Source organism: Drosophila mauritiana, chromosome X, assembly GCF_004382145.1.
Source record: "Drosophila mauritiana strain mau12 chromosome X, ASM438214v1, whole genome shotgun sequence".
Lineage (NCBI taxonomy): Eukaryota > Metazoa > Arthropoda > Insecta > Diptera > Drosophilidae > Drosophila > Drosophila mauritiana.
The window spans coordinates 18,007,831-18,035,187 of record NC_046672.1 but is presented as its reverse complement, the minus strand read 5'-3'; the positions used below and the strand labels follow the sequence as shown (position 1 = coordinate 18,035,187).

The following is a 27,357-nucleotide window of genomic DNA, read 5'->3' as shown; positions in this document are numbered from 1 at the left end:
TATAGGTATACTCATAGTTTCGTTTATTTAGATATCGATATCTTCTCAGCTTCGCTTGATTTACTCAGTTTTTTTATTTCACTTTTTTCGAGGACAGGAAGGCATGCAATTTTGTGCAGTGTAGGTGTGAGTGTCTTCTTAAATTCAAATCGTTTTCAACAATAAATCTATGCAAAAACAATTTGCAAATTGCACAAGTAAAATACAAATGGGGACTTCTATATAATAATAGATGTATATATAATTATTAATATCTGTGTGTGTGTATATATATATATTTATACATATATATAATTCTCTCTCTATATATATATATAGGTGTGTATATCAATTTATTTGGCCATTATCTAGGTATATTTAAATACGAGTGTACAACTAGAAATATGTGTTTCGGGTGCTGGGCAATCAGAAAAAAAACATGGTGGAAACCTCGGAATCGGATTTGGAATCGGAATATCGGTGTCAGAGAGGATGAGACAAGCATTATCTAGGGCCGATCCAATCTGAAACCTCAGCGACAAAGCAAAAGTCTTTGGCTAGCATATAGATTTCGGTTAAATTTTGGGTTTCTAAGCGGGAAGCAGAATTTCATGTTTCTACAAGGCAACACTACAATTCGGGATTAATGCTGATGACGGCGATAGATTGGATAGGATTGATGGGGATAATTGGATATGGATCTTATAAACGTGTTCAGTTAACTGGCTAATATCTTTACAATAACGTTTCCTTTACAATCTAAAGCTGAACCACATATAAAATATAGAAATTATTTTAGCATGGTGATTAGATGGCTCTTCTTTTGAGTTAGAAGAAGAAGAAGCTCATCAAACGAAAAGGATAATCAAATTGAAAATCATATGTATGTATCAGAGAGAGATGGAGCGATAGAGAGAGAGAGAGAGAGATAGAGAGGGAGTGAGTGAGTCGATGACTGGAAGTTTTCGTTTGGTTTTTGGTAAGGCATTATAGGGATTTCCCCCCATACGATATATTTTCAAGCTCTGGTGAGGTGTAAAAACAAGTACAAATACAAGTAGAAATACACAATTTGATATTATCGTTGCTCTGTTAAGGCATGCACAATAAACACATAGTAGAAAAGGATTAAAGTTCTATCAAAGATTCTTCTAGGAGTGTCCTCCTCCTGTGCCCGATGAGATGGGTTCTTGAGGTGAACGGGTGATTGGAACCATTGGATGGTCCGCAGCAAAATCAGGTTGATTGTCAAGCTCAATGGGGGAAGAATGAAGAATGGAGACTGAAGATTGTGAAGAATCGGGGCATACAAGAGGAGTAATTAAGCCGCATGCTTCATAGCGCTACGTTATATCCACATGCATGTTTGTCCACAGGACTCTTTAGGACTTGGAGTTAATAGAGCCGGTTATCTGATTAGATTGAGAGTAAATAGGTCTGTGTATCAGTGTGTGGCTTTTTTGGCTTAATAGTAGCTTCAATTTCGATTATCAACACGTTCGATTATCAACAGTTAGAGCAGTTGGCACGGCAAACAAAAAAAAGTAACAATCGAGTGGCTTCTAAGCCAATAGCGCATTAGTATCGGTACAAGTACCAGTATATAAGTAGATATTTTAGGCATAAGTACCAGCTTAGTCGGTGCTGCATTATGTACTATCCTTTCCTTTTTTTTGGATCGAGTAGCTTTAGTTTTCGCAAAAAAAAATTGCAACTATTCACTGGCCTAATTAATCGGCAACTCTTTGCGATAGTTGTCACTTTGGGTTTCTCGATTGCTTGGCAAGCATTTCAATAAAAATGCCTAAGATCATTATAGAGCAAGTGCCTAACATGTAGTTAATTTATGTAGGTTTTCATTTATTTATTACCTATATTCATTCATGCTGCCGCATACACAAATACGAGTTAAATATGTTTTTAAAAAAGCGCTTTTTCGACTTAAATTGGTGTTGCTTTGTTTTCCATTAATTTACGAATTGTTCATTAAACATTTTTGTTTTTCAGCTTTATGCGGCTGTGCTGTTTGTTGTTAATAGAAAAATCATGTATATATGCGTAAATAATTTGCTATTAGTTGGAATTTCACTTAAGACGAGTTCGCAAGGGGCTAAACTCGGAGTGTGTGTGTGTGTGTGTGCTTGTTGTGTGATGGTGTGTGGGTGTGTGTGGGAGGGGGAGGATAAGGGCTATCGAACTGCCCCCAAAAGGTCAAATGGCATATGGTACACGGGCGTGGTGTGGACGTGGGGCGACCTTTGACCCTCCTGATCCTTGATTCGCTGTTGCCTCCCATCACCGTCACTATCGCTCCCTCCCCGCCCCTCCTCCGCACGACTACAGGTCCCGCGGTTAATCACCACCTAAACTTAACGCCTGCACTATACGTGGATCAGCTTTACTGCCCTCGCGGAACTCCTCCAGCGTCAGTCGATCGTCGTGGTTCTTGTCCATCTGATCGAAGATCTTGTCCACCCGCTTCTGCGGCGTGTTCTCGTCCTCCGTCTGCGGCTGTTGTCCCTGCAAGCAAGTGTTTACTGTAGCCTTGGCATATAGCTGTACGGATACAGTGATACTCACTACCATCTGGTAGATGGCGTCCACTATGTTGTACATCTCCTCGCGTGTTATATAGCCATCGTTGTCCACGTCGTACAAGCGGAAAGCCCCTGGGAAAAGGCAAATAGAAAACGTTAGCTATGAGGGATTATGATCTATCATGGAAGGAATATGATCTATCATCATGTTAATTAAAACAATTACAATGTACTATTTTACCATATCAGGCAAATAAGAGTCTCGCAATCATGCAACATTTCCTATCTAATGCTATAGATTACCCATCTAATCAAATCGAAAACTTACAGTGCAGCTTCTCGTCCAGATTTCCGCGTGATGTGATGGACAGGGCCCGAATGAACTCCTCGAACTCAATGGCGCCATCCTGCGGATTCGCACAGATGTGCAGATATGTAGATAAGATATATATATATGTATATAGTCACACGTCAGCATATCAGCGTACTCACATTATTCTCATCGAAGACACGAAAGACCAGGGAGGCAAATTTGCTGGGGTCTCCGTCGGGGAAGAATTGCTTATAGATTTTGATGAAGCCCTGCGAAGGGAGATAGCGAGAGGGCACGAGAAACAGACAGAGAGGGGAGATGGCAGAGGAGAGCGGTTAGACAAGTAAATGTTTGCTATTGCCGTCGACTCTGGGGTTCAGTGTTGAGTAAGCAAGTCAGAACTAGACACATAAAATAGCATTAGAGTGAAAATTTCGAAATTCTCCAGTTAAGTGAAATAAAGGACTCGCACGAATGGGTGGGTGGTGTATTTCGGTTTCATATGGTTTTGGGTTCTTCGCCAGCGCAAAGGTATGCGTTCGTATACATACTTATATCGGAATGTAAGTGTAAGTGTTGGCTGAGTGTAGGGGAAATTTATGTGGCAACTGCTCCTCCTCTTCTGAGGGACGTAAATGCAGTTTATTTGCTGACGTTGCAGCTGTGAATCGAACGACTTGAAAATGTCACATCGATGAATGGATTACCCCGCCTTCGGATGTCCAAAGTACGAAGTCCAGTGCTGCGGACACATGCATGTATGGTAGAACTTGTATTTATTTTATTCAAGCCACAAAAGTCAGCCACAAAAAAGCACCGAACGTTGAAAATAAGGACAAACCGCATTTCAGGATTATGGGGCAGAGTGTGGCTTAAATATATAAATGTGTGTAAAATATTCGAGTATATGCACATACATATGTATGTGCATATATGTATGCAGTTTGCCGGGGATGACCCGAAATAAGAGGATTCCGTTTGTGGTCGCTTATGATGAAAGCCAGGCAAATGGTTGGATAATGGTTGATGATGATGGTGATGATGATGGCGACGGCGACGATGGCGGGGGGATAAAATTGCAGGGGTACTCACTTGTTCGGTCAGCAAGCCATTCGGACAGTCTTTGAGAAAGCCCTTGTGCCTTCGATGTGTCAGAGGTCAGAGATCGGGATAGCGGATAGCATAGCACACAGAGATCACAGGAAGAGACAGCGGGTTTATAGAGAGACGGGGCGAGATAAACAGATTAGCATAAAGGACAGAGAGAAAGGGGGTGGCAGTTGTAGAGTGAGATGTAGAGAGAGGGAGACGGGGGACAGTGCGGTACCCACAAATAATATGAATCAGAAATTAAATTAAAAACCAATAATTGAGGCAGCACACAACAAATGAAAGATAAATATTGGCTCCGGAAAATGTTTACCTCCGGGAAATCACTCGCACTCGCACTCCCACACGCGCACGCTTTTGCATTTTGAATTTCGCATTTTAAATTCTATTTACATTTTATTTCGTGCTGCCATTAATTTCAACTTTTCCCAATGCAACCGCAGACAGCGAGCTGAAATTTGCTGCAATTCCACCATTAATTATAGCCACACAAAACGCATCGGAAAATGAAACATTTAAGTCCTGGGCGCTCGTAATCGAATTGAAAGAGTAAATGAAAATGAAAATGAAAATGAAAATACCGAAACTCATAGGGATACGAATCGAACACGCAAATAGAGAAAAGCCCGGGCTGTGCGGTGCGAAAAATCCATGGATGCTTACCATTGACGAATTTCCTTTTCAGTGACTGCAACGAGAGGCAAAGGGGAGAATTTCCAGATTAGTTGAGCAATTGCAGAGGGAACAATAAAGCGGCGGGCTAAACGGCCGCACTTAGTTGCGCCTCAAGGGTCCCGAGGCCATCATTCTTAATATCAACATCGAGCCCACCAGCACACCGATATCAATCCCCCCGAACCGCCATCCAAAGCCATCCTTAGCAGTCCCAAAACCATCCCACCCTCTTATCCAGCACTCAAGTGCCTTTGCTGAGCCGCTGAGTTATGGCGGCTTAAGTTCGTCTAAGGCTAGACTGCCCTTGGAGATTGATGGCGTTCACTTGACAGGCTTAGCGGACACGTCCTCCTCCCGCCCCCTGCCCCCTTTCCCCTTCCCCCTGCTCATGCCCGTCCACATCCGCATTCCCATTCCCATTCCCATCCCCATCAACATCCGCACCCGTATCTGTGTTTTTGCTGATGCTGCTGCTGATACTCGCGCCACGCTGCGTATGAGTAATATGCAAGCACAATTTACGACCAGCCAAAAGGGAAGTGCATCAGCCATGGTGAGTGCACAACTCATTTAATAAATCATTTAATTAATTACAACCTTTCAGGGTTACCTTTGCATGGAGGTGTCTATGGAGTTATGTAAACTCCATATCAAATATTTAGTTTAAACGCACATGCATTTAACTATTTGCCTATCTAATAGATACAATAAAGCGGCTGTGAACCGCTTAAAGCTTTAATAAATATGCATAATTAAATGGTTGCAGGCTAACACAACTAAACCCAGCCAGCCAATAATCGGAAAAGTAAGCTTTAAACAAACCATTTTAGTTATTCATATAAATTAGGAGCGTTTTGAATTTTTTTCTTTGCATATATTTTTGTTAATTCAACTTCAAATTTGATTGGTTTTTACTGTGGATACTTCACTCACATGTATTACTTTTTTACCCCACAATTATAGAGCTCTCTTGGGCGCAGGTATGGCTCATAGTGAGAGATGTGGGCTAAAACCACTTTGAAAATGAAAAACAAAGCGGTATTGCACCGCTGATGATGATGGAGACGAGCCGGTCTGATGATGCGGCGTTTGGGCAAGGGTCCTCCAATAGGTAGACCTTTTTATTCCGGTTGAATATGCCCCACGTTGGGCGCCAAATTCAGCTTCAGCTGCTGCACGCAATTGAAATTGGCCACAGCCTAGGCCCATAGCATATACACGAGCATATCTAGATACATTTATTTATGCTTGTGTACGTGTGTATCTGAATAACCCAGAGATTGCCCCGCAGGCTTGTTAAAAGTCTGCGCACGCCAACGCGTCGGCTAAGTAAGCTCCAAGGAGCGTTATCCTTGTCGCTGTCGATGTCGGCCGACGACTTTTACTGCGGCTACATGAATAATACATATTGCTGGCTGATGTGCTAGTGTTTGTGTTGCGCCGGCAGCTGTAAAGCAAATTAGTACGTAGTCCCACTTGCCAGGACAGCGGGGGTTGTACAGGTCCTGGCAAAAATTATTTCGATTTAAATGTTTATTTGCACAAGGCGGCGCTCGGTTTTTTCGAAGCAAGCTGTTTGTGGCCCGCAGCGTTTATTCAATCTTATTTATAATTTTTTGAGGCGCACAAAAAGCGCCGAAAATGCCGCCAGCCTGGCCTTTTTGTATTTACTTAATTTAATTTTTAAACTGATTTAATTTCAACTTTTCACAAGCACCACACACACGCACACACTGAGTGTAAAAGGATGGTGACACAGCAAGGACCTCCCGCTGGGTGTGGCCACATGCTAATTAATGAATGGCTGGCAAAGGCCCCACGCCCTTCTCCCTTCCCCCTTTCCCTTTCTCCTTTACCCTCGTGCCGCTCTCGAAAGAGAAAAGTGCTGGGGGAAAATGAGTAGTGAACTTTAAATGAGCTGCGAGCTGCATGCGGGCCACACACACACACGTATTCGCACACGCACACAGGGAAAATCACAAGGACTGTGCGTGTTTTTTGGCCACCAACTCAACTCAACTTAACTCAACAGCCTTGCAGCCAGTGCTCCACATCCACAAGGATGTGCGTCGTCCCCAGTTCGGCTCAAATATTTACCAAACTTGATTAGATCCCAGCGATTCCGAGGCGGGGCAACAAGTGACCTCGCCACTAGGCTTAACCCTGAGCACAGCCACATCGCATGTCTGTGGTTAACCCCTTGGTGGCCTCGCACGCAACTGAAACGCAACCGCTCACCTGGGACGGGGTTACGCCCCCATTGTCCCAGCCCCATAGACCGACCCATACTAATAGTAGCAGTCATAGTCATACTTTCACACACCCCGAGCAGGAACAAATTGGCCTGGCAACTGGTGCGCAACCAGACACAGATCCAATCTCAAATTGGTTCTCGGAACAGGGCCCAGATGCCGGTGCATTCACCCACTAATTAATCATGATCCTATCTAAAATTAGTTCTTAGAATATGTATTCAAGGAGGCACTTCACATCGCAGAAGATAACTCTAAAAATATCTACGGTTTTGTTGACACCAGTGAAGGTGGCTACAATTATGTAACAATTTAGATTCTGAACTATACTGATATTCCATGATGTTCCTTGTTTCCATTTTAAGGTTTCCAATTTGATTGGAAAGCATATGTCCCTGATACTTTTCACAATTTGCGCCTAATTGGGCTGGCTCTTTTGTATTAATGGCCTGCTGCAATGCAATGCAACCCGATCGTATGGAATGGCATATTAGCATATTAGCAGTTCAGTTTCCATTGATTCGATTCATTGCCTTGATTGGGTTTGCCTGCTCATTGCATACCCACTCATTGTTCCTGCAATGCTAAAACATCGCTGCCAGCTAAAGTTGACTCAAAGCACATCATAATTTCCCATCGATTGGCAATTTTCTAATGTCGTTATATGGCAATACGCCCAGTTTCACCCCCACTTCCCTCCACCGCCGTTTCCCTGGCGAATCGCTTTCTGTTTGTTGCTTTATCAATTTGCGTCTATAAACGAGCAGCAGCCAGGGAATGACAGTAACAGAGTGGAGCCTCGTGGAACTGAACAGTGCTGAACCGAATAACTGACTCAATGAATGGTCGACTGATGCAAGCGGCATAGGGGATCTGAGTGGGGGAAGGGGCTAAGGGTGAGGGGGTGGTTGGGCGATAGGGTCATAGGTTGCCCAATGCCGGCGCCATTAGCAAATTATACACATGTGTGCACAACAGTGGGCCTGGGCTAAAAGGACCAACAAGACGGGAAATGCAGACTGGCTATCAGCCCATTTCCACAACCCTTCGATCGTCTTGTGATTTTTTTCCTTACACTTAACAAAATCTGTATCACTTTTATAAATGAAATGCATTACATTTGGCACTGTCAAGATAATGATATCTATGAGAAATATACATAGAATAGAATAGAAGAATCACATTTAAAACAAGTCAGATTCATTTCCCTTGGCAGTATGCTTTTCGCTCAGTGTATGCTCTTGCCGTTCTATTATGTTATGTTCAGCTGTGCTTGTTGCTTGTACACATTTGATTTCCACTGCTAAATGCCAGACAAAATGTCAGGACAAGCTGAGTGCTCCCTCAACTAGCCGCCCACTCAGTCCAATCTCGAGCAGGGAACTGGGTGCTGGGAACAGGGAACACAACAAGTGCAATAATAATTTCAACATTGAAGTGAATTTTGAGTGTCAGCCAATGCGTGCGAAATCAGCTGGGAGGTGCCAACAGGGCGGATGTGGAATGGGCATGGGCATGGGCATGGGCATGGGCGTGGACATGTGATTGGTGCGGTGGGCGCCAGAGGACATAGAATCTTTTTGCCATCCTCGACGGCAAACCGACTGGGATGTTCTGTCTGTTTGCATAGCGAAATGCATGTGCCAAAGCCAAATGAATGCGGTTCCGAATGCTATTGCAATATGACATTGCTGCACCGTGTCGTAAGCCATGGGTGTGGGTTGAGGAGGGGGATCGGATCAGGGGGGGTCCATTTACCCATGTCCCTTGGCAAGGGTCGTGCATTTTAGTTTTATAAGCGATTTGGCCCCAAGTCCCGCCATACCGTCATAGCGCCAATGCGCCCCATACTGCGACTGTTTGTCGAAGCGTAAAACAAACAGAAATTGACATGAAAGCCATGTGTGCGGGGTGCAAAAGAAGAGCTAAAGTAGGGGTGCAGCCAGGGTGAAGAAGGGGTGAGGAATGGTCGAAGAAGGGCTGAATAAATGGAAAGCCATGTGGCGAGCTAAGGGGCGGCGAAAAGTAATCAAATGTTGCACACATTTCAACTGGTTGTTCTTTCGCCCGCCATTCACTGAACTATTGCACTCTAATGCGTCCTGTGCCCCCCTATGCCTGTCCCCCAGTCGCCCCTTTTTCTCTCATTCACTCGATTCAATTAAGAATTTTATGACAGAACAATCAAAATGTGGTCTTAAGTGTAAGTAAAGTTTAGCGAATTAGCAGGAAGTGTGTCGGATTGGTAATGGAGCTGATTTACATTTAGAATACAAGGCAAACCATAATGCTGCAGAGTATAGTACATAAACCCAACAAGTATACCCATTAGTCTGCCAAATTTAGAGCATATAAATTAGATGTATTATTTAATTCGTGCGCTCATTTTGAACACACAAGCCACATTAATGAACCGCCAAACAGCTAAATGAGTGTTTGGGCAATTTATGGGCATTAAATATGCACTCAACTGACCGCTAATCGAAAACTAAGCCGTTCAATAAAATTTCGCATAATATCAAAATGCCGTAAGACGACTTTAAGCGCAATGAATAAAAGGTTGCCGCTTGAAACTCACATATGGCAGTCGTATCGCATAAAAGAAATGGAGAAAAGAAAGGCGGCAAAAAGTATTGCCTACTTATGGGGGCACTTGAGGCAATAAACAATAAAAGAAAACTCTTAAAGCTCATATAGCCAAGCGCTTAAACTGCAATCGAAGCGCAATGGGCCAATGGAGGAGCCTCCAATGAAGAAACCTCCATTGCAGGACTCGCGCCAGGACGACTTGGCTCACACACATACATACATACATGTGTACACGTACACACACAGACATGTAGTCGTTGTTGGCCCCTCAGGGCGCTCTGGCATGTGCAACTATTAGAAAATATAAAACTGTATGCTACGTCGCTCGGTGGGTTATTCACACACACACACACACACATGCACACGTATGCGGATGTCCAAGAGAAATTACATAAAAAATTAAATGGAACACAAGCCTTGAGGGGCCTTAGCCTGCATAAAAAGGAAAAAATGCAACGGAATCGAAAAGTGTTCAACGACGAACGTCCAAAATGGTCTGGAAGCAACCAATCTTGCAACATTTTGTGGCAACTAAACAAATTACAAGTCCACATTATTGCCTGCCACATTTTAAAGCTGAAAAATGTGCCTTTTTTCGGAATTTCTGACATTTCCGTCATCAGTTTTATTCCCATTTAGTTTACCGCAGTCAGCATGAGTATTTAAGTTCTTTTTTCAAATTTGCCACTTTCAGCATTTACATAATTTGTGAATACTCGCATTACTTTTTTATTAAAATATTTTCACGGCTAAAATTATTTAATTTTTGTAACTATGAATGAGTTGCTACCAATTCGTTCCTTTTGAACCTCTTGAAATATTATACAAATATGTTAATTTTAAAGAACCATTTGAACATTCCCACTGCTGTTAGCATATTTGACCATTAAGGATTTGTTGGCCATCCACAGCTAAGTGAAATGGAATTTGCTGACCAAATCCCAGAAATCCCAGAAATAATGAATGGCCAGTTGCGGGGCAAATGAGCAGTTGAAAGGATTGCGCTTTAGCCCAGAAATGCGAGCACTGCGAGAACTTTGCCACTGATATATGATGGTCGTGCCGTGGTGCAGTGGGCATGGGACATTACCGGAGCTGCCAAAAAGGCTTTCAGGCAACGACTCGTAACTCATTCCGGGGAGTTCAAGGCTGCCAACGCACCCAGCCGTGATTTGTGGCCAGTATACGCAACCAGATGGAGATATATGATATATGTTACAGATACCAAATGCACGCAGTTCGAGATGTGCGGGTACTTACAGTATGTGTCCGTTGTCAGCCGATCGATGGTGTCCTGCTTCAATTTTGAGTTCTTCTTGCCCATGGTGAAGGTTCGCCCTGTTTCCGATGACGATACGTCTACTTTTCCTCTTTGGGGGATAAGGTTTCTGCTTCTGCTTCTTGACCTAACTGGCCAAGTGGGCGGTCAGTGACAGGTAATTGGGTGAGCGTGTCTTATCCCAAATAGGTCTCAGTTCGATCTGCAAGTACAAGCACAAGTAGCGGCATTGGATTAGAGATAGTCACCCGAAAACTGAACGCTGTCAAGGCGAAGGCATCGCTCATCGGTGCCTCCACCTGCACCGAAGGGTACTTTGATATTTAAGCACGTCAGCGCTGGCTTTTTGTGTGGGCCTGGCCAAAAGGACTAGCGCCCACCCATCCACCATACTCCATCCACCACCCACCTCGAACATCACCGAAAACAAGGCAAAGAACAACCGCAACGACAACAGCAGCCGCAGCACAATGAGTGGGTGAGGGTAGGTGGTTCGTCCTTCGGTTCCTTCTGGCCCTCCACTGCCCCCCGAGCCTTGCGCCAGTGCGTCATCCGACTCAACTAAACTCAGTTGAGCCGAAACTTACGGCATGGCTATGAACTTGGCCCTGTCGGACCGTTCCAATACAATTTCGGCCAATTTCAACCAAATTCCTCATTTCCATAGACCGAAATAGCACTTCATTTTGGCAATATCGTTTCCTATACCAAACGCAATGTCCGCAATTTATGTAAAATGGTCGCACAATATACAATATTGGAATTCATTCGAGGATAGGTTTGAATTTATTTTATCTGCAAGATATAAATCTATCTTGTATCTACGACAATGTGTGACAATTTTAAAAAAGTTAATAGTTCAAGCCAAGATGCATGTTCGCATTTTCCTAGGGGATTTAATTTTAAACTATTTAAATTCAATCTTAAATTTCTTCAAGATAGTTCAAATTTTAAATTCTAGTCTTAAAATCCGAAGACAAGATTTATTTATATCAGCATTTTAGAGGATTATATTTGCCATTGTGGAAGTGCATCAATAACGGAATTTCAGCAAAGCTGTTTTGATAGCTCGAAAGCCATCATACTACACATACATATTTAAATTATAGTTAAGAAATTAATTTCAGAATTTGCAAGTACTGGGTACGAAGAGTTCGTTCCTAAAAGCACAGTAAACCCCTGTTTGCTTTACCTTTCTGCAGGTTTGTGTAACGTCAACCATGACGACAATGGCAGCGACGACAGAACGATGTCTACAAGTTTTCCCCCGTAGAGTTGCGTAATTAAAATTTTAATAATTGCCCAGGCAAGTATTCCTTCTTCCCTCTTCCACTTTCCCAGATCCCCATCCCATTCAATGCGCTCGTGAGCAGGGAAGAAAGTTTTTTAATTCTTTGTTGCCACTTGACAAGCAAATTGCGTGAGACTTTAATTGACTTTGAATTGGCAATGGAGGCGGCGACCAGGCAAAAACCCAAACCCAAAAGCACCTCACGTATGTGTCATAATAATAATTTATGACCCAAGACCTAAGGCCCAAAACCCAAAACCAGGATCCATAATTAGGCGCGCGGAGTCCTCGAAGAAATCATGACAAATTAGACAGAAACTTGCATAACGCAATCGTAAAAGATCTGTCTGTGCCATTTTCATATTTCATTTTACGAGTTGCGGACAAATTTTGATGGCCCTGGCGGAAGCCGGCAAAGAAAATGGCCCCGACAGCCGAGGCAACTTTTTGATGGAGCTCCCAGCTTCCAGCTCCCATCATCCAGCTCCAGCTGAAATCCACAGCGAAGTCAACGTGTGGACAGGCCACAGCGACGACGACGACGACGACAATTCTCGACGGATGTGCCCAAAGTTAACTGCTGACAGTGGGAGAAACGGTAAGGGGATCAGGAACACAGGACGAAGGACAAAGGACGCAGGACGCCTTGGACTGATGGCACATGGCAGAAAGGAAAATTAAATGGAGCCCGAAACCGAAATAAATTATTGAACAGATCCAGCTTAAAAATGCAACACAATGGCATTACAACTGAAGCGAAATAAATGGATAAATATTCAAGAGAATTGAATATGTGCCAGGGAAAATATAGTAAAACATCTTTGGGGCACTACAAGTCGATTAGCATTTACAAGGATCAAGAGCGAGGTGTTTTCTATAGTAATGCAATCATAAATGGTTTACGAAGGATATTCTAAGCCTGATGATGCAGGGAAAACATAGTATTTAAATACAAAATTATGAAATTGTAATTAACTAACATCGTTTTGATAGTCTTCTCGATTTCATCCTAAATTATTCACTATTTATAATCAAAGCCCCTATATGAACTATCCCATTGCAAATTATAAATATTCCCTACACAACATTATCTATTACAGCATTATCTTCAAAAAGAGAACGCCGCTAGCGAGGGAAATGAATTAAAAAATTATAAGCTGATAGGACAGCTCATGAATAGCCCCCACACAATGAGGAGCTTTGAAAATTGATTCCCCCCTTGAAGATCATTTGGGGAGACATTTTAGGCAATGCCCCAGAGTCAGTGGGGGAAAAATGAATGAAAGGGAAGCAATTCGGCTGAAAAGGGCAAATGTGGCTGGGTTGGCGGACTGGGTGCAGGGTGCACAGTTCAGGGGTCACACGATGGTGATGCAACTGCTAACGAACGTTGAGACCCTGCGACGTGTCCAGTGCCACGTCCACATTCGAGTCCACCACCGTGTCCCTTTGAGTGTCCTGGCTGGCTGGCTGTCTGGCTGGCCGGCTGGTTGTCTGTCTGCATGTCCTTGCACCCGCCCTGCCGGAAACCCTTTCTCCATCCCCATCCCCTTTCCCCCTCGGAAGTTGTTTGTGCCAACTGCTTGGGGCGTCTGTCTCGTCTTCGTCTCCATCGTTGACGTCGTCGTCGTCCACCGGCTCAGTCCACATCCCAGTCCACGTCCACGTTCACGTCCATGTTCCAGTCCATGTCTGTGTCTGTCAGAGTCGGAAATTGAAAGGAAAGAAAATTGAGCATACTTTAAGGCGCCTCCGCCTTGGCCTTCTGCCTTGTCTCAGTGTCAGTCATGGCTCTCTGATTCTCCGGCTCTGATTCTGATTCCGACTCTGCTCCTGATTCCTATTCCGTTGCCCCCAATCCGATTCCGAGTCCACCTGGCTGTCCGAAGGGCATTACGCGATTTCCGGCCAGCTCTAAATGCATTTACCCATTTGGCCATTCGGCCCAGCAACTTTCACACCCCCAGCGAGCAAGCATCGCAGAAAATTATATAAAATGGCCATCGGCGTTGCCATTGAATTGAATAATTGCCAAACGACTTGTAAACAAGTTTGCAAAGACACAGCAACGAGTTCTAATGCTAATTTGTTTTGGTATTTTCGCCAACTTCAGGGCCGTGAAACGGAGACAAAAGGCGTTGCTTCCAACTTTAATTGCCTGGGCAGGGCGGCCAAACTCGATCAAACTTGAGCTAAGTAAATTAGTCAATGACTTGAATAGCCAACCAGCCCCATTCAGTAACAGGTCGAACTTCTGAATGGAAGCGAGTGGATGGGGGACACCGAGCTTCGGAGCCCATAAATTAGGAATTCCCCAGTGAATACTCAATTTTCGTGAGTCCTGCGAAACTTTCGCCTTGCTTGCCAGGACAAAATCATAATTTTCCAGCCAGCCCCGGCGATAAGTTGGCCTAATAAATTAGGCTCTAAACAATGCCGCCTGCAATCCCTTCATTAAAGATTGTGTTGACCACATTTCGGGATGCCTCAATTCGAGTGGCGTTCCCAGTCCGGAAGACACGTCTTGGTTTATTTCGCCTTTTAATGGAATTTTTAAGCAAACAATTATTCACGCCAGCTGGAGTGTAGCTAGCTATGTACATCCCCTTTTCGTTTCTCGACAAATCCAGGAATTGCAATTTTTGGGCAGCCAGCCAAAGTCTCGGGCGAAAAGTTTTGCCCAAACGAAGGAAGTGCCAGCTTAGCTGTACCAGTTTTTACCAAGTTTTTCGGGTGCGTTAGAAATTGCAAATTGTCGCAAAAATGCAAAAAAAAATAAAAGAAAAGAAAAGGAAACTGGGGAAAAGCGTCCAGTGATTGCGGTCCTTTGTATTTGATTGCAGATTGATTCGTCAGCTGGTTTTCTTATCGCTGCAATGGCATAACAAAAAACTCCTGTCCGATGTCCTTGGCAATCCCATTAGTCACCTGCGTAACTAAGCCACCACCGTCTAATCACTATATTTGTACCCCAACTCGCTTTATCAGCAGCAGATAAGCTGGCAACCCTATTTTCGCCAACATTTTTGGGAGCTCGAAAGTTTTGCTGGGGTCTCATGTGTCTGGCTATTAACTTGGCCCTGTGAATTATGCAAATGGCGGCGGAGAAAGCATACCAACGAATTGGTAATAAAAGTTACTTTCGGTCGAAAGGAGCGTAACGGGATAGCACATAAACACAGACACACTCCCTTAAAGTTCCATTCATTACATTTTCAGCAGTGAATCACCAACTAGTATTCATCCCGAACACATAATCACCGCTCAGGTTGTATGGAAACTAGGATCCGGTGTCCGTGGTTCGAGTTCCGAGGTGCGGTGACCTTGGTCCAGGGTCCGGTGTCCGGGGTTCGGGTGCGGGGTCCATGGTGAGGGGTGCGCAGCCGCCAATTTTGAGATGTTTTTGAGTAGGAACTGCAGAGTCGGTACAAACACACACACGTACACACACACACACACGTGAGCGAAATTTACATAACCTCTTTCATTTTGATTTGATTATTTTCATTCAATTTCGTAAGCCACGCGAACAGGCGAAGGCTGCAGAAGTGGAGGGGGCTGGCAGGGTGGCAGGCTAGCAGGGGCGTGGGAATGTTTTTTTTTGAAGGGGGATTGGGATTGGGGGGTTGGCTGGATTCGCTGACGTCGTCTGGCGCGTCAAAGCGCAACAGCGGGATAAAGAAGAAGCATCCTTTGGACAGCAGAGAGCAAAGGAGAATGGAAGGATGCTTGGGAGAGGTACGAAGATATGATACCCTGGATCTAATATTAAAATATATGTTCATGGTATTTAAGTGAAATTATACATAAATATATATATCACTAATATTAGCATATCGGTTAGCCATGACTAATTTTTCCAATTCATATTATAGATTATAATATATCATTAAACTGAAGATATCCCTCTGATTTACTAATACTAAAATCGATATAATTTGTACTCTGTATCAAACTCTTTTAAATACTATGCGATAAAAACCATTTACATTATTTAAAATACCAAGTATATATCTAAGAATTAGTTATGTTCATACCTTCCAATACAAATTGCCATTAGGCTAAAGATAAGAGATGATAAATTTTCAGTTTTTCTGGCTATAAGTAATCGGCAGTATAAACAAATATTATGTCCACTAAGCCGATGGTAAGCCTATGTCAAAGTGTCCAGCTGACAGAGAGTTGATACAGGGTATACGTATTTCGGGCAGGCGAGGAGTGAAAACAAAAATTGAATATTTTATCACTGGTATGGAGAGGTGGTCGGGAAAGTGGGGAGCCTGGCAGTTACAATGTGTTTCTGTGTGGGTGTGTGTGGCTCTCAGTTACCCTTTTATGGGCTGCCTGGGCAGTCTATTAGGCCAAGCCCCCACCACCGCCCCCACCCCGTTCAACACTTTTTCGGGGGTCATGTTATTCTATGTCCTCGTACCTTTTCAGCATTTTTCTTTGGGTTCTTGGAACCGTTGCTCCCCCTTCTTTTCTTTTTTTTTTGGTTCTTTGACTAAGTAAGTCGTTAAGTTGTCAGACTTGACTCTTTCAGTGTATGTGTGTACGTGTGCACGTGTGTGTGCTGGCCCATTGTGTTTGTGTTGGTGTGGCTTTATCAATAAAGGAGCTCTTTGACAGGACATCAACTGGCAAGAGCCTCACACTTGGCTGAGCAATATTTGCCTGGCTTAAGCCCTTTACACCAGACCAAAACCAAATAAACAAACATTGGGATCGCTTAAAATATTTTCGAGAATTTGTCTTACATTCCAAGCAGATTTCTTGCCTTTTACCCCGCTCGTCTGCGGCTTGCCCTTTTTTGTTTGTTTTTAAATTTCCTCTTTTCTGTGTTTTTACATTTATTAGCGCTGCAACAACAGTAAACAACAACAACGAGAACAGAAAAAAAATATAAACGGTGGCAAAAAGAGGCGGATGCGGCGACTCCGGCTTTTTTCTTATTTTGGGTGGGCGGAACTCTCGGACTCGGATACGGATACGGACACGGATGCGGATGCGGACTGGGACTCGGATGGCTCCGGCTCCGGACTCGGCTTTCGTTCCGTTCGTGGCACGGTCTGAAAATCAACTGAAAAGCTTCGGTTCGGAGCGGAGCGTAATCAACAGTAGGTCGAATGTCCTTGCTGATACGAGCCGCCGACGAAGTTAAACGAGGCGCGTCCTCGTGGTTCCATGCCATGCCTAGCCACGCCACTTGCACTCCCGCTCCCACTCCAAGTCCCGCTCCCACTTCCACTTCCACTTCCAACTCCCCCGTAATCCCTGAGAGCTTTCTGCAGAGAAACGCAATCATCATAGGCAGCAGCCGGAAGCCAAGAGGCTGTGAGGAATGCGGTGGCACAAGGATGGCGGCGAAGGCAGCTAAGCCAACACAGATATCGCTCGAGTAGTTTAAATAAATAAATAAATTCGTGGCTTATTTTAATGGCATCAAGTGGCACAGCCTCTGGTTCATTTTTTCCGCCCGCCTCCAGGCACTCTGGTCACACTACAGGGAAATCCCCCCCAAGAAACTGGGCGGTCCAACAAAAATGCCTCGGGAAGATGCCTTAAGATCCTGCAGATGAGATTGCCGTCAAATTGGTGAGCGGCCTGGGGCAGCTGACAGGCGAAATCTGATCATGAGATGGGATAATATTTGAATTGCTCTTCGTAGAATTTAATCTGTATTCATTTTCTTTCGCATTAAGTGCCCGTGACAGTTTGGCGGTCAGTGCATTTAATTAGGACCATTGCTGGGCGAACTCTGATTACTCAATTATGGGCGCTTTGGGCTGCTTTTCACTCTCTGCTGGCATTTTTAATTATGTAATGCAATTTATTAATTTCAATTTGCATTTGTATTCAGTTGCGCACACCTGTGCAGGAAGCCCAACTGCCAGCGAATCCATGCAGCCGAAATGGGGGCAACGTGCCGTATGCGTAATATTAGCGCATTAATATGTGCCACATAGCCATGTGTGCGCATCTGTGTGTGTGTGTGTTTGTGTGCGTGCGATTGTGTGAGTGACGCAGTGTGCGTGAGTCTGACAAGAAAAGGCAGCGGCTTAAAAAAAATATATAAAAATCCAGGAGTATAAATGCGGAACGGGGAACGCCAGTAATTCGACATTACGAGCATTAACTCCCACGCCAGAGTGGCTACCTCTCGCTCCCTTGCTATTGCCCTCTCACTCCCACTACTCACCACGCGAGCTTTTCTTCTGCGACACAGAAAGCTCGTGCTGCGGCGAAGCTTTTCCTCGCGGCCAACGGACAAGTGAGTTTTTGGCGCCAGGAAGAATCGTATCGCAAACAAAAAATCTCATCTAATCTAATCGCATTAAATCAACAATGTTCACGCCAACGCCACGCCCACCCACCGCAGCACCTGACCGCCCACTGCGAAAAGCAACAAAAACTGTTCGTCATAAGCGGCGTGGGAAATTTATTTTGTGGGAAAGAGGTCGAGAAAGGAAAACAAGGCGAAGGAGCACGGTGCCCGAAATCAAAAAGTTTATGCAAAAAATAATTATGCAAATTATGTTATTCTATTCCTCGCAGTTGTTTGTACTCAATTGTTGAGGCACAACATAATAGATAACCTGATACAGCACTTGTAATTCTTAAAGAACAATTTGCTTATTAATCTAACCGAATCGTAATTTAATTTTTATAATCTATATGGTTATATGATGTCCTTAAGTATGCAGATCCAAATGCAGGTGCTTTTCAAATCGCATTGAGTAGTTAATTTCAATTTTACTGCAATTATCTTGAAAGTACTTATGCCAAGTGACTTTGATATATTGCAACTCAAATGCCCATTTCAATTGCCAGGCGTCATAATTCCACTCGTAACCAGTTTGATGGGGAAATCACCCGGGTAATATATCATACGCGGTGCGCTCAGGTGGCATTCCAGCTCTCCATTTCGCTTATCAGTGCGCATGGGAAACAACAATATTTATCATACGCAGCGTGGGCCGCTGTGGAGTTTGCCCCACTGACGTTATTGTAGTTGCTGTTGGTGATGCAAAGTCGATTTTCACGAATCTCGTGGGCGTTTTTCCACCCCTCCTGCTTGAGCGCCATATCGTTTAACTGCCTCAAAGCCATTGTTAATTAGTGCACCGACCTTGTCGTAATTAGTGCGCGCACTGCACATGGTTAGGGTTTTACGGTTTCACTGTTTTAGGGTTTTAGGGGGCCAGGCTCTGGAGACCAGGGAGGCTGGCGACGAAAGGTTGGGCAGCCGTGGGTGGAGCCAAGCTAAAGCCGACAAGAATTTTGTGTGCAGTTTTTGGCGAATGCCCCAGGCGTTGCATGATGAACACGAGGCAGCGTTGCCAAGGAATGGAGCAGATGAGCTCTGGCTGGACGGGTAAGGGGCTGAAGGGTTAGGCGTGGAGGGTGAAAAGGAGCGAATTATTTGCAAGAAGCTTGCGGCACGTAAGCCAGCACAAGCGGATAATAAGTTTTGCATTAGTCGACCGGAGCCGGCCAAATGCAATTTTCGGTTGGGCGGATGGCTCTCCAGGGCCTGCATTGCTGGCCAGTTTAGTTAAATAAGCTAATGAGCCAAGCAGCAGCAGCAGCAGCAGAAGAAGTTAAGCCCAGCAAATTCCAAGAATCCCCCTTAAAGTTTTCCAGGAAAATTCAGGCCAGAAACCAGCAGACAGAAGTGGAAGGTGGTGGCAGAGGCATTAGATGAAATTAAAGTAGAAAAACCGGGCGCTTAGGTGCTAAGGCTACACAAATTCAAAGCACTTGCATTCGAATGCGTGCAACAAACACTATGCTAATCAACGGCCATAAAACCGGGTTGCAGCTGGAAAAAAAAACAATGGAGAAGCAACCAATTGCCGAGCGAAGTGCATAAATCTCGAATGGAAATTATGCACACACACGCAGGGAAAGTGTGGCAACAAACTGAAGCAGGGGCAGAGGAAAAGCAGGAAAAGCAAAGGAAAAATCAGTGAGACAGTGAGAGGGTGAGACAAGGAAAATGCCAGCTGACGCCGCCAGCCTTCCGTCGCCTGGTGGGGAATCAATCTCTACCGGGAACTTGAAGTAGCTCACCCACTTCCACTGCTCCCTTCCTCCCCTGCGACACACAGCCACCCCAAAAAATACGTTCCAAGCGCCCCGCAGATGTCTATTAGCTGGCTCAGTGCTTGCCACATTTAAATACAAATTAAAAAACAATTAAACATTTTCCCCAACTTGTGCACACTGTGCTGTGTACAACGCCCAACGCCCGCAAATAATTAGGCGCATAATTATTTAATTTGACGAGTGTGCGAGTGTGGGCCAGGGTAAATTTACGAGGAAGTGCCTCATAAGCCAAAAATGAGCCAAAGCACTAAGAGGGGTGTATTGAGAAATGCTGGCGATATGAAAATTAATAGAGGCACTTCCCAAGTGGCAAAAACAGGAACAAACAAGAGCCCGAGGAGGAGGTGGCGGTGTAGTGGCTCGGAACACTTCGAGTGTCGTGTGAACGGCTGCTCGACTGGAGGCCATACCCATATCCACTTACCCATGCCCATGCCCGATCCCGGCCAGAGGCGACAGCTCCCAGACACTTCACCGAATGCCGGCGCCAGCATCCGACTGAACTGAAGAAGGGAGACGAGACGAGACGAAACGAAGCGAGGCGGACACAAATTCGAGAAGCACTGGCTAACGTGGCGTATGCTTGATATTTGAGTAGGAACGCAAGTGAGCAAGTTGCAACTCAGTTGGCACACTGTCAAAATATTAAAAACTCAGCTCCAATTGATGAGTGCAGATGAGTGGGTAGTGAAGTAGAGTGTAGTTGGGTGGGGATGGGGATGGGTAACCTTCTTTCATCGCCCAAGAAACTATCCCATTTGAAGACCGCTCTTTAAGCTGCTTTCCTTCGTTTAACAACCAACTCGGCAACCCAACTCCCATCCGCGCCATTTGTTGTTATTATTAATTTTATGCGCCATATAAACGGTGGAAGGACCCTAAAAAGTCAGCAGCGTCAAGTAAACAAAAGCCTCCAACGCCGCTCCATTGACTACAACAAAAACAGTTGGAAAATACATATAAAAAAGTGGCCACTGTGTGGGGAAAATACATATTAAAAAGGGTCAGGCGACAGGAAAATGTCTTTCAAGGGGAAGAATATATATAAAAATAACCATAATATAAGGCATAAAATCCAGCATAAGACCTGCAAATTAATTATCATTTTGAGCTCGTTGAAAACAATTGGCAATATTTGCAGGCACTGATAAACTTCAAGATACTTAAGCACCTTCACTCTTAGCATTTAAAATTGAGTTTCTAATGGGGTTTTATATTACTTTATATGTTGTATCTTATCAACAAGTTGAGAAAACGAGAGCAATCAAGTTTCGTTTGTTAATATACACAAATTCGTATTTGATTTGTTTTAAATATATCTATCACTTGCTTTGATAATTACAATAGATCTTTCAAAGATGTAGCAAACTTTTTTGAATCATTCTCTACAATCCATCAAAAATCCTATGTACCTCGGACATTTTGGTCGCCTGCCAACTGTGGCACATGTGCCTTAATGTATGTGTGTGGTTCTGTGGTCCATGTGGCCATTGTCATTGCCATTGACTTGGTCCTGTTCTCGGTCGCGGTCTTGGGTCTCGGATCTTGGATGCTGGGTAGCTGGGTAACTGGGAAACTGGGAAACTGGGGATCTGGGTGCTGAGTCCTGGCCGACGTCATATTGTGTTTGGCAAATCGTTTGCGATAAAGCCAACTACATAATGTCTCTGTAGGCCAGGGCAAGGGGGCGGAGGAGAGTGATTGGGGGTCGGGACACATAAAAATGCTAAACCAGCGCTATGCTGGCGTCGCGGCGACGCACACACATTCACCACACATACAACAAAATGCCAAATACCAATTTCCAACCCTCTGACCCCAGCGTTTCCCTCCATATGTGGGCCTCGGGATAATGCGCGTTATCCTTGATTGCCTGCCTCGATATTGGGCCACAAGCCACGGGCCACGAGCCATGGGCCATGGGCTCAAGCTCAAGCTCAGGCCAAGGGAGGTGTATGTGGATGTGGAATATGGCCTGGCTGCAAACAAGACGCTTAAACTTGCCTCTCGGTTCACCATCGTTGGACAAAGTTTGATGCTCTTTAGCCAAACGGAGTCACTCAGCTGGCAGATCAAGCTGGAATTCCATATTTTATCTACGTTTAACTTGCACCATGCGAGGGAATGGTATTTTAACTTAAATATATGTAGTTTGAAAGACAAAAAGATAAAGAAGATTTCAAAGTGTCTTCAACTATTAACATCTTTTGTTATCCATATAGTAAACTCCATATTTCTTATAAGTCTTTACTGCATTTTCAAAATCCTCTTGCCAAACTATAAAACCATAAAGCTCAATATGAAATTTGCCACTTTAAGTGGATAATAGTTATCGGAACTTTAGTGCTGCAAACTCAACATGCCCATTAAAATGAATATGCCATAAAAGCGTATGGCCCAGTTCGGTTTTCCCGATTAACCGGATCCCTGATTGTTTCACTTTTCTTGTGTCTTTGCCATTGAGCCTATCGTGATTTGGCTCTTTTGGGCTCTGGGCTGCTTTCAGCTCCTGATTCCTGATTCCTTCTGGCTTCTTGCCTTTGTGCTTTATGCTCATCATCATTTGCCGGGGCAGAGAAATCGCAATGGAATCAGATTCTTGCCTCTTTTCTCGGCGGCTAATTGGTGCCCAAATGCCGCCTGCCGAATGATTCTGTTTTCCCCACGAAATGCGAATGCGAATGGGAATGTAAATGGGACCAGGATGACGGGGTGACCAGGGGGCCACGTCGTCCACGGGGGCAACTAGCTAAACAACAATTTTAATTGCGACCAGGCAGAGTCAACGTCTGGGACTCGGGCCAAAGGCAAATGAGCGAGCGCTCCAAGAAATATGAACGAGGTCAATGATTGTTTACACTACCCTCGAATGCTGTTTACTTCGGCCCGACGACAAGGGGTGGGAGGGAATGGGGGCTGGGGCATTGGTTGTGTGTGTGTGTGGCAGGTGGCAGTTGGGGTGGTGGCACGATGGGGTTAGTTCTAGTTGCCAGACACCTTGGAGGCAGCGCCTGCAGCGAATGTCAGTTGGTGGGAAAAACAGGAAAATGCAGTAATTAGAAAAATACCTAGATATAATTATTTCTCTTATCTTCGTTTGAGTGCATGCAAAGAAATTTAACTCAATGGGGGGTCTTTAGTTCACTACTTGGCATTTCTAAGAAGATTAGCTATAAAAAACTAAGTAAAACTTAAAAAAGTATGCAGCACTGAATTTCTGCATAGAATAATACGCATGTCATATGTGTAAAGTATCGTTAATATTTTTGAATGTGAAATTTAAGTATCCATTCCACTGTGGCAACTATTAGGCCTCGGGCACGTGTGTGTGTGTTAGAAAGTGTGTACAAGTATGGAATGCGAGCAAGGGAGAAGGAGATGAATAACAAAAAGAGAGCGATGCATAAACACTTGCAGGTGCCACTACAGATGCTTCAGTTGTTGCCTCATTTACGTGAACTGTTTAAGGTGAGAACATAAGCTAATCAATAACCATGCAAAAGTAACCAAAAAGTAATAATCAGAGTAGTCGACATGTAGATATTCAGTATTTTCTACACTTTCCACCTTTACACAGTACACAGTATACAAAATTATTCCCTTCCAGCCCAAGATGAATCCATATCACGAACTTAGCATGTCGTTTGAAATGCTGCGCGATCTCTACGAGACCTGGCTGATCCTGGCCATTGGCATGTTGGTCCGCTGGAATCGCTGGCGTCCGTTGATCCAGGGCATCGTATCGCCACTGGATCCCTCCCTTAGGCACATCGTGGGCGACAATGAACGCTGGGCGGAAGTCTACTTTGGATGCGGCACACTCATGGCCATCATGCAGTACCGACCACTTTGGGTGCGCCGGTGTCGTCACCGCGTCAGCATCCTGATGCTGATGTCCGAGATTATGCTGCTGCTCCAGCTGGTGCACTGGATTGACTGCCAGTTGTGGCAACCCTGTCTGGGCCTCTTCGAGGATCTCTTCTTCGCCCTGGGACGAGGTCAATGGGGCTCCTGGTTCATTTTCTGTCCGGCCGCAGTGCGCAATCTGTTCCTGCGTGGCGATGTCTTCGATTTGTTCCGCCTGCTCGCCTCGTTCTCCATCTTCGCCCTGGCCCTAAACTCGACAGCTGGTGAATGGAGGGTGTCCTTGGACTTCCTGTTGATTGGCTACTTCCCAAATACTTCGCTCTGGAGTCAGTCCCTCTATGTGGGCTATAGGAGAAAGGGTTTCGAGCGCAGAGACTATGTACTGCCACCACTTCCCCCACCCGAGCTCCCTATCTACAAACGTATGTGTCGCCTGTGTCTGCAGCAACTAGAAGCCAATTCCACTCACCATGAGATTCAGATGCCTTGTTAAACGAGGGAGCAGTGCAGTTCATTCTTAGCTATTTTATTTTGACTGCACCTGATACGTTAAAATTGAATTAGTTTTCGAAACTTTGGCAAATTCCTATTATATATTATATACCTCTGCATATTCATACAATAAAATCTAGCGTGTGATAAGTTTAACCTTGAGAAAGTTACTAGGCCATAGTTCTCTTTCGAGTATCTGCCACATTTGGTGTCCTGATGTGATCTTCAAGTGATTGGTAGCCAAAAGCTGTTATAGCGGCGCACCGCAGAAGCCAGAAACTATGATTAAAATCACTCTCCAGATCTCCTGTCCATAATTAACCAAAGAATGCCAAAGTCATCGACCTGAAACTGTCGTAATAACCGCAGGGTTTGTGCCCAAAGATAAATACAACCGCACATGGACCGCAAATCGAATGCAACTGCAAGCCAATTGGCAATCGCAAGCGGCCACCCAAAATACCACCCATTCCATCCAGGCCGTCAAAACCACCGCGGGAAATCTGCCTAATTATCTGGTTAGCTGGATTCGCATTCGGATTGGGACTCGGATTGGGATTGGTATAGGGATTGGGATGAGTTTAGGGGTAATATTGTTTATCCGGGGCTAAGTAACGACGTACCTGGCACTCATTTGTGTGGTCATCAAATGCGGCGGTGGGTCTGCAGATTGGTTCGTGTTGGCGATGACAGTAATCGACTGATTAAGCGTAATTATGGATGTAATTTCTACTCAAATAGAAGACGAAACAGCAACAAACAGCAGCCAACAATGGACTACAAAGGCCTTTTCACTTTGGCTTAAAAACAAATTGGCTAGCAGTTTAACGCATTAGCGCGCACACTTAATTAGAATTCCCTGGCTGTTTTTTTTTTTTTGTTATTTGTTATTTGGCGTTGCTTTTGCTGGCCAAAGTGGGTGGCGATTTCCAATATGCACAGCGCACGCGAGCAGCCCAAAAAAAACAAACAAAAATTCGGTAAAAATTCGGAAAAAAATCGAACGAAAAAAAAATTAAAATAAATAGAGGAAGCCGAAAAAAAAACAATGAGGAAACCGAACCGAAACAGAAAATCGAGTCGCGAACATGCAACTTGTGCGAATGGCAATCGAATGCCAGCAGTCGCACAAATGGCCTGGGCCTCAGTCGCAGTCGCAGTCGCAGTCGCAGTCGGCGTCGACGTCAGCAGCGGCGTGGGGATGGGCTGAGGAATTGAGCAATTGAAGAATTTACTTTGCATTTCTTGCAGGTGCCGCCTGTCGTGGTTGGGCAGTGACTAATTATTCCGCAGGTTGCTCTTCCTCTTGGCCTCTGCCTAAATATAGTAAATAATAAAAATTCTGGCGAATAACAAAAGGCAAAGCGGCGGGCAAATAAACAATAAAACGCCTGCCCCTGCTACAGATACAGATACTATATCTAAAGATACAGATAAAGATACGGAGGCGGGGCGGCAGTCAAATCAAACGAACCGTTTATTGGGCTGCTGCTGTTCGTATTTGTATATATATATTTATATATATATTTGTTTAGATCGGTTGGATATATCAACACCTAGGCGAACACTGCAGACACTATCGCTAAATAGAACCAGTGTCTTTAATCCATTAATTTCAATTTTTAGCAATTTTAAACACTCAAGTTAGCAAGGAAAAGGGCAAATTACTAATTGTATTAAACTATTAAAGTATTTCAATAATCTAAAAAAGTACTAAGTTTGCCAAGTTTATGAAATACTTTGCCAACATTATAGAAATTAGCAATGCTCTTTATTACTTTACAGATGCTAAACCACTTTCAATATTCTCCTTTTGTGTTTATTTGTATTGCATTATTTTTTTAGAATTTTTCAAATGTCGAATAAGCGAAAACATTGTCCGACTTTCACAGAATCGGTATCAATTTGTTTGGCTTTTTATTGCCTTGGATCATCTATTCGCTACGGAAAAACTAGAAGTATCTTTAAGATATTCTTGGCACAATCTTATCATCCATTCTATACTCGAATTTAAATAGTTTCCTTTATATTACGCTGGCCAACGGATCAAAAAGCCGCCAAAAGCAACACTTTCAATATTATAATTAAACATTTGATTTTCACTTCAATGCCCATTAATCTTTTGTATATACAGTGTTTGTTAAGTTGCCTACAAAGTATTTAAGTTCAAATTCCTGCCAGCATCGAATGCTTTTCGAAAAGTAATCTATAATTAAATGCATTGTTCTTCGAAAGTTTATAGCTGCTCATACATACACATTGATTGGTTTCTCAATTGCTCCATATATTCCATCAACTAAATGGTCTCTTAAGATCTCTTTGGAACCGATTAGATTGGTTGAACTATCCGCCGATCTGCCGATCATTGATAATGACGATCAACTGGCGATCACTTGACGCAGCAGCAGCAGCATTTCCATTTCCCGTTTCAATTTGCAGTTCGCGCGAAGAATAAATTCGCGATTGTCTACGAAAGAGGGGACTTTAATGGCCCCACCTACGAGGGGGGTTTTTTTAGAGGGGCTGAGGGAGGGGGTTAGGGCGATACCGCGTCATCGACGTCGACTGCGGCAGCAACGCCCGCGGCGACTTACTCACTCACTCTGCCGCGAATGCGATGCCGCTGCCGAAAGAATCGAATTCGAGTCCGAAACAGGCCAATTATAATTACTGTTTATTTATTCTGGTTGTGTAGGTCAGGGGTGTGCCGAGGGGAGGGGGGCGGGTGTCTGTAAGAATTGTTAGTTCGAACGTTTGCTCAATGTTTTCGCATTTATTGCTATTTTGTTGTATAGATACATTCGGATACGGATACAGATACAGATACAGCTACAAATGATGCAGCTGCAGATACAAAATCTATT

At 44.2% G+C, this 27,357-nt stretch overlaps 2 protein-coding genes across 6 annotated transcripts; one reads left to right on the top strand and one right to left on the bottom strand.

Annotated features, from left to right (window-relative positions):
• On the bottom strand, positions 1-26,838 carry LOC117147910 (frequenin-1-like). Of its 5 annotated transcripts, none has more exons than XM_033315021.1 (8): positions 26,750-26,838; positions 10,716-10,936; positions 4,603-4,627; positions 3,922-3,970; positions 3,009-3,098; positions 2,845-2,923; positions 2,560-2,648; positions 1-2,499 (listed from the first exon to the last, which is right to left on the bottom strand). In XM_033315021.1, exons 2-8 carry the CDS (start codon positions 10,777-10,779, stop codon positions 2,332-2,334), a joined length of 564 nt encoding a protein of 187 aa, XP_033170912.1. In that variant the 5' UTR covers positions 10,780-10,936; positions 26,750-26,838; the 3' UTR covers positions 1-2,331. The 5 variants fall into 5 exon arrangements, with proteins under 5 accessions (XP_033170912.1, XP_033170911.1, XP_033170910.1 ...); XM_033315020.1 differs by lacking the exon at positions 26,750-26,838 and adding an exon at positions 25,117-25,531; XM_033315019.1 differs by lacking the exon at positions 26,750-26,838 and adding an exon at positions 16,783-17,083.
• LOC117147909 lies at positions 23,707-24,632 on the top strand. The gene has a single exon (XM_033315018.1). It carries the CDS (start codon positions 23,748-23,750, stop codon positions 24,492-24,494), a length of 747 nt encoding a protein of 248 aa, XP_033170909.1. The 5' UTR covers positions 23,707-23,747; the 3' UTR covers positions 24,495-24,632.
• Positions 26,839-27,357: the final 519 nt, after the last annotated feature.

Coding starts and splice junctions, on each gene's coding strand:
- LOC117147909 (XM_033315018.1), top strand. CDS start 23,748: ATGAATCCATATCACGAACTTAGCATGTCGTTTGAAATGCTGCGCGAT.
- LOC117147910 (XM_033315021.1), bottom strand. CDS start 10,779: ATGGGCAAGAAGAACTCAAAATTGAAGCAGGACACCATCGATCGGCTG. Junction 3,099..3,921: donor ATGGCTTGCTGACCGAACAA/GTGAGTACCCCT, acceptor CTCCCTTCGCAG/GGCTTCATCAAAATCTATAA. Junction 2,649..2,844: donor TCTGGACGAGAAGCTGCACT/GTAAGTTTTCGA, acceptor GCCTTTTCCCAG/GGGCTTTCCGCTTGTACGAC.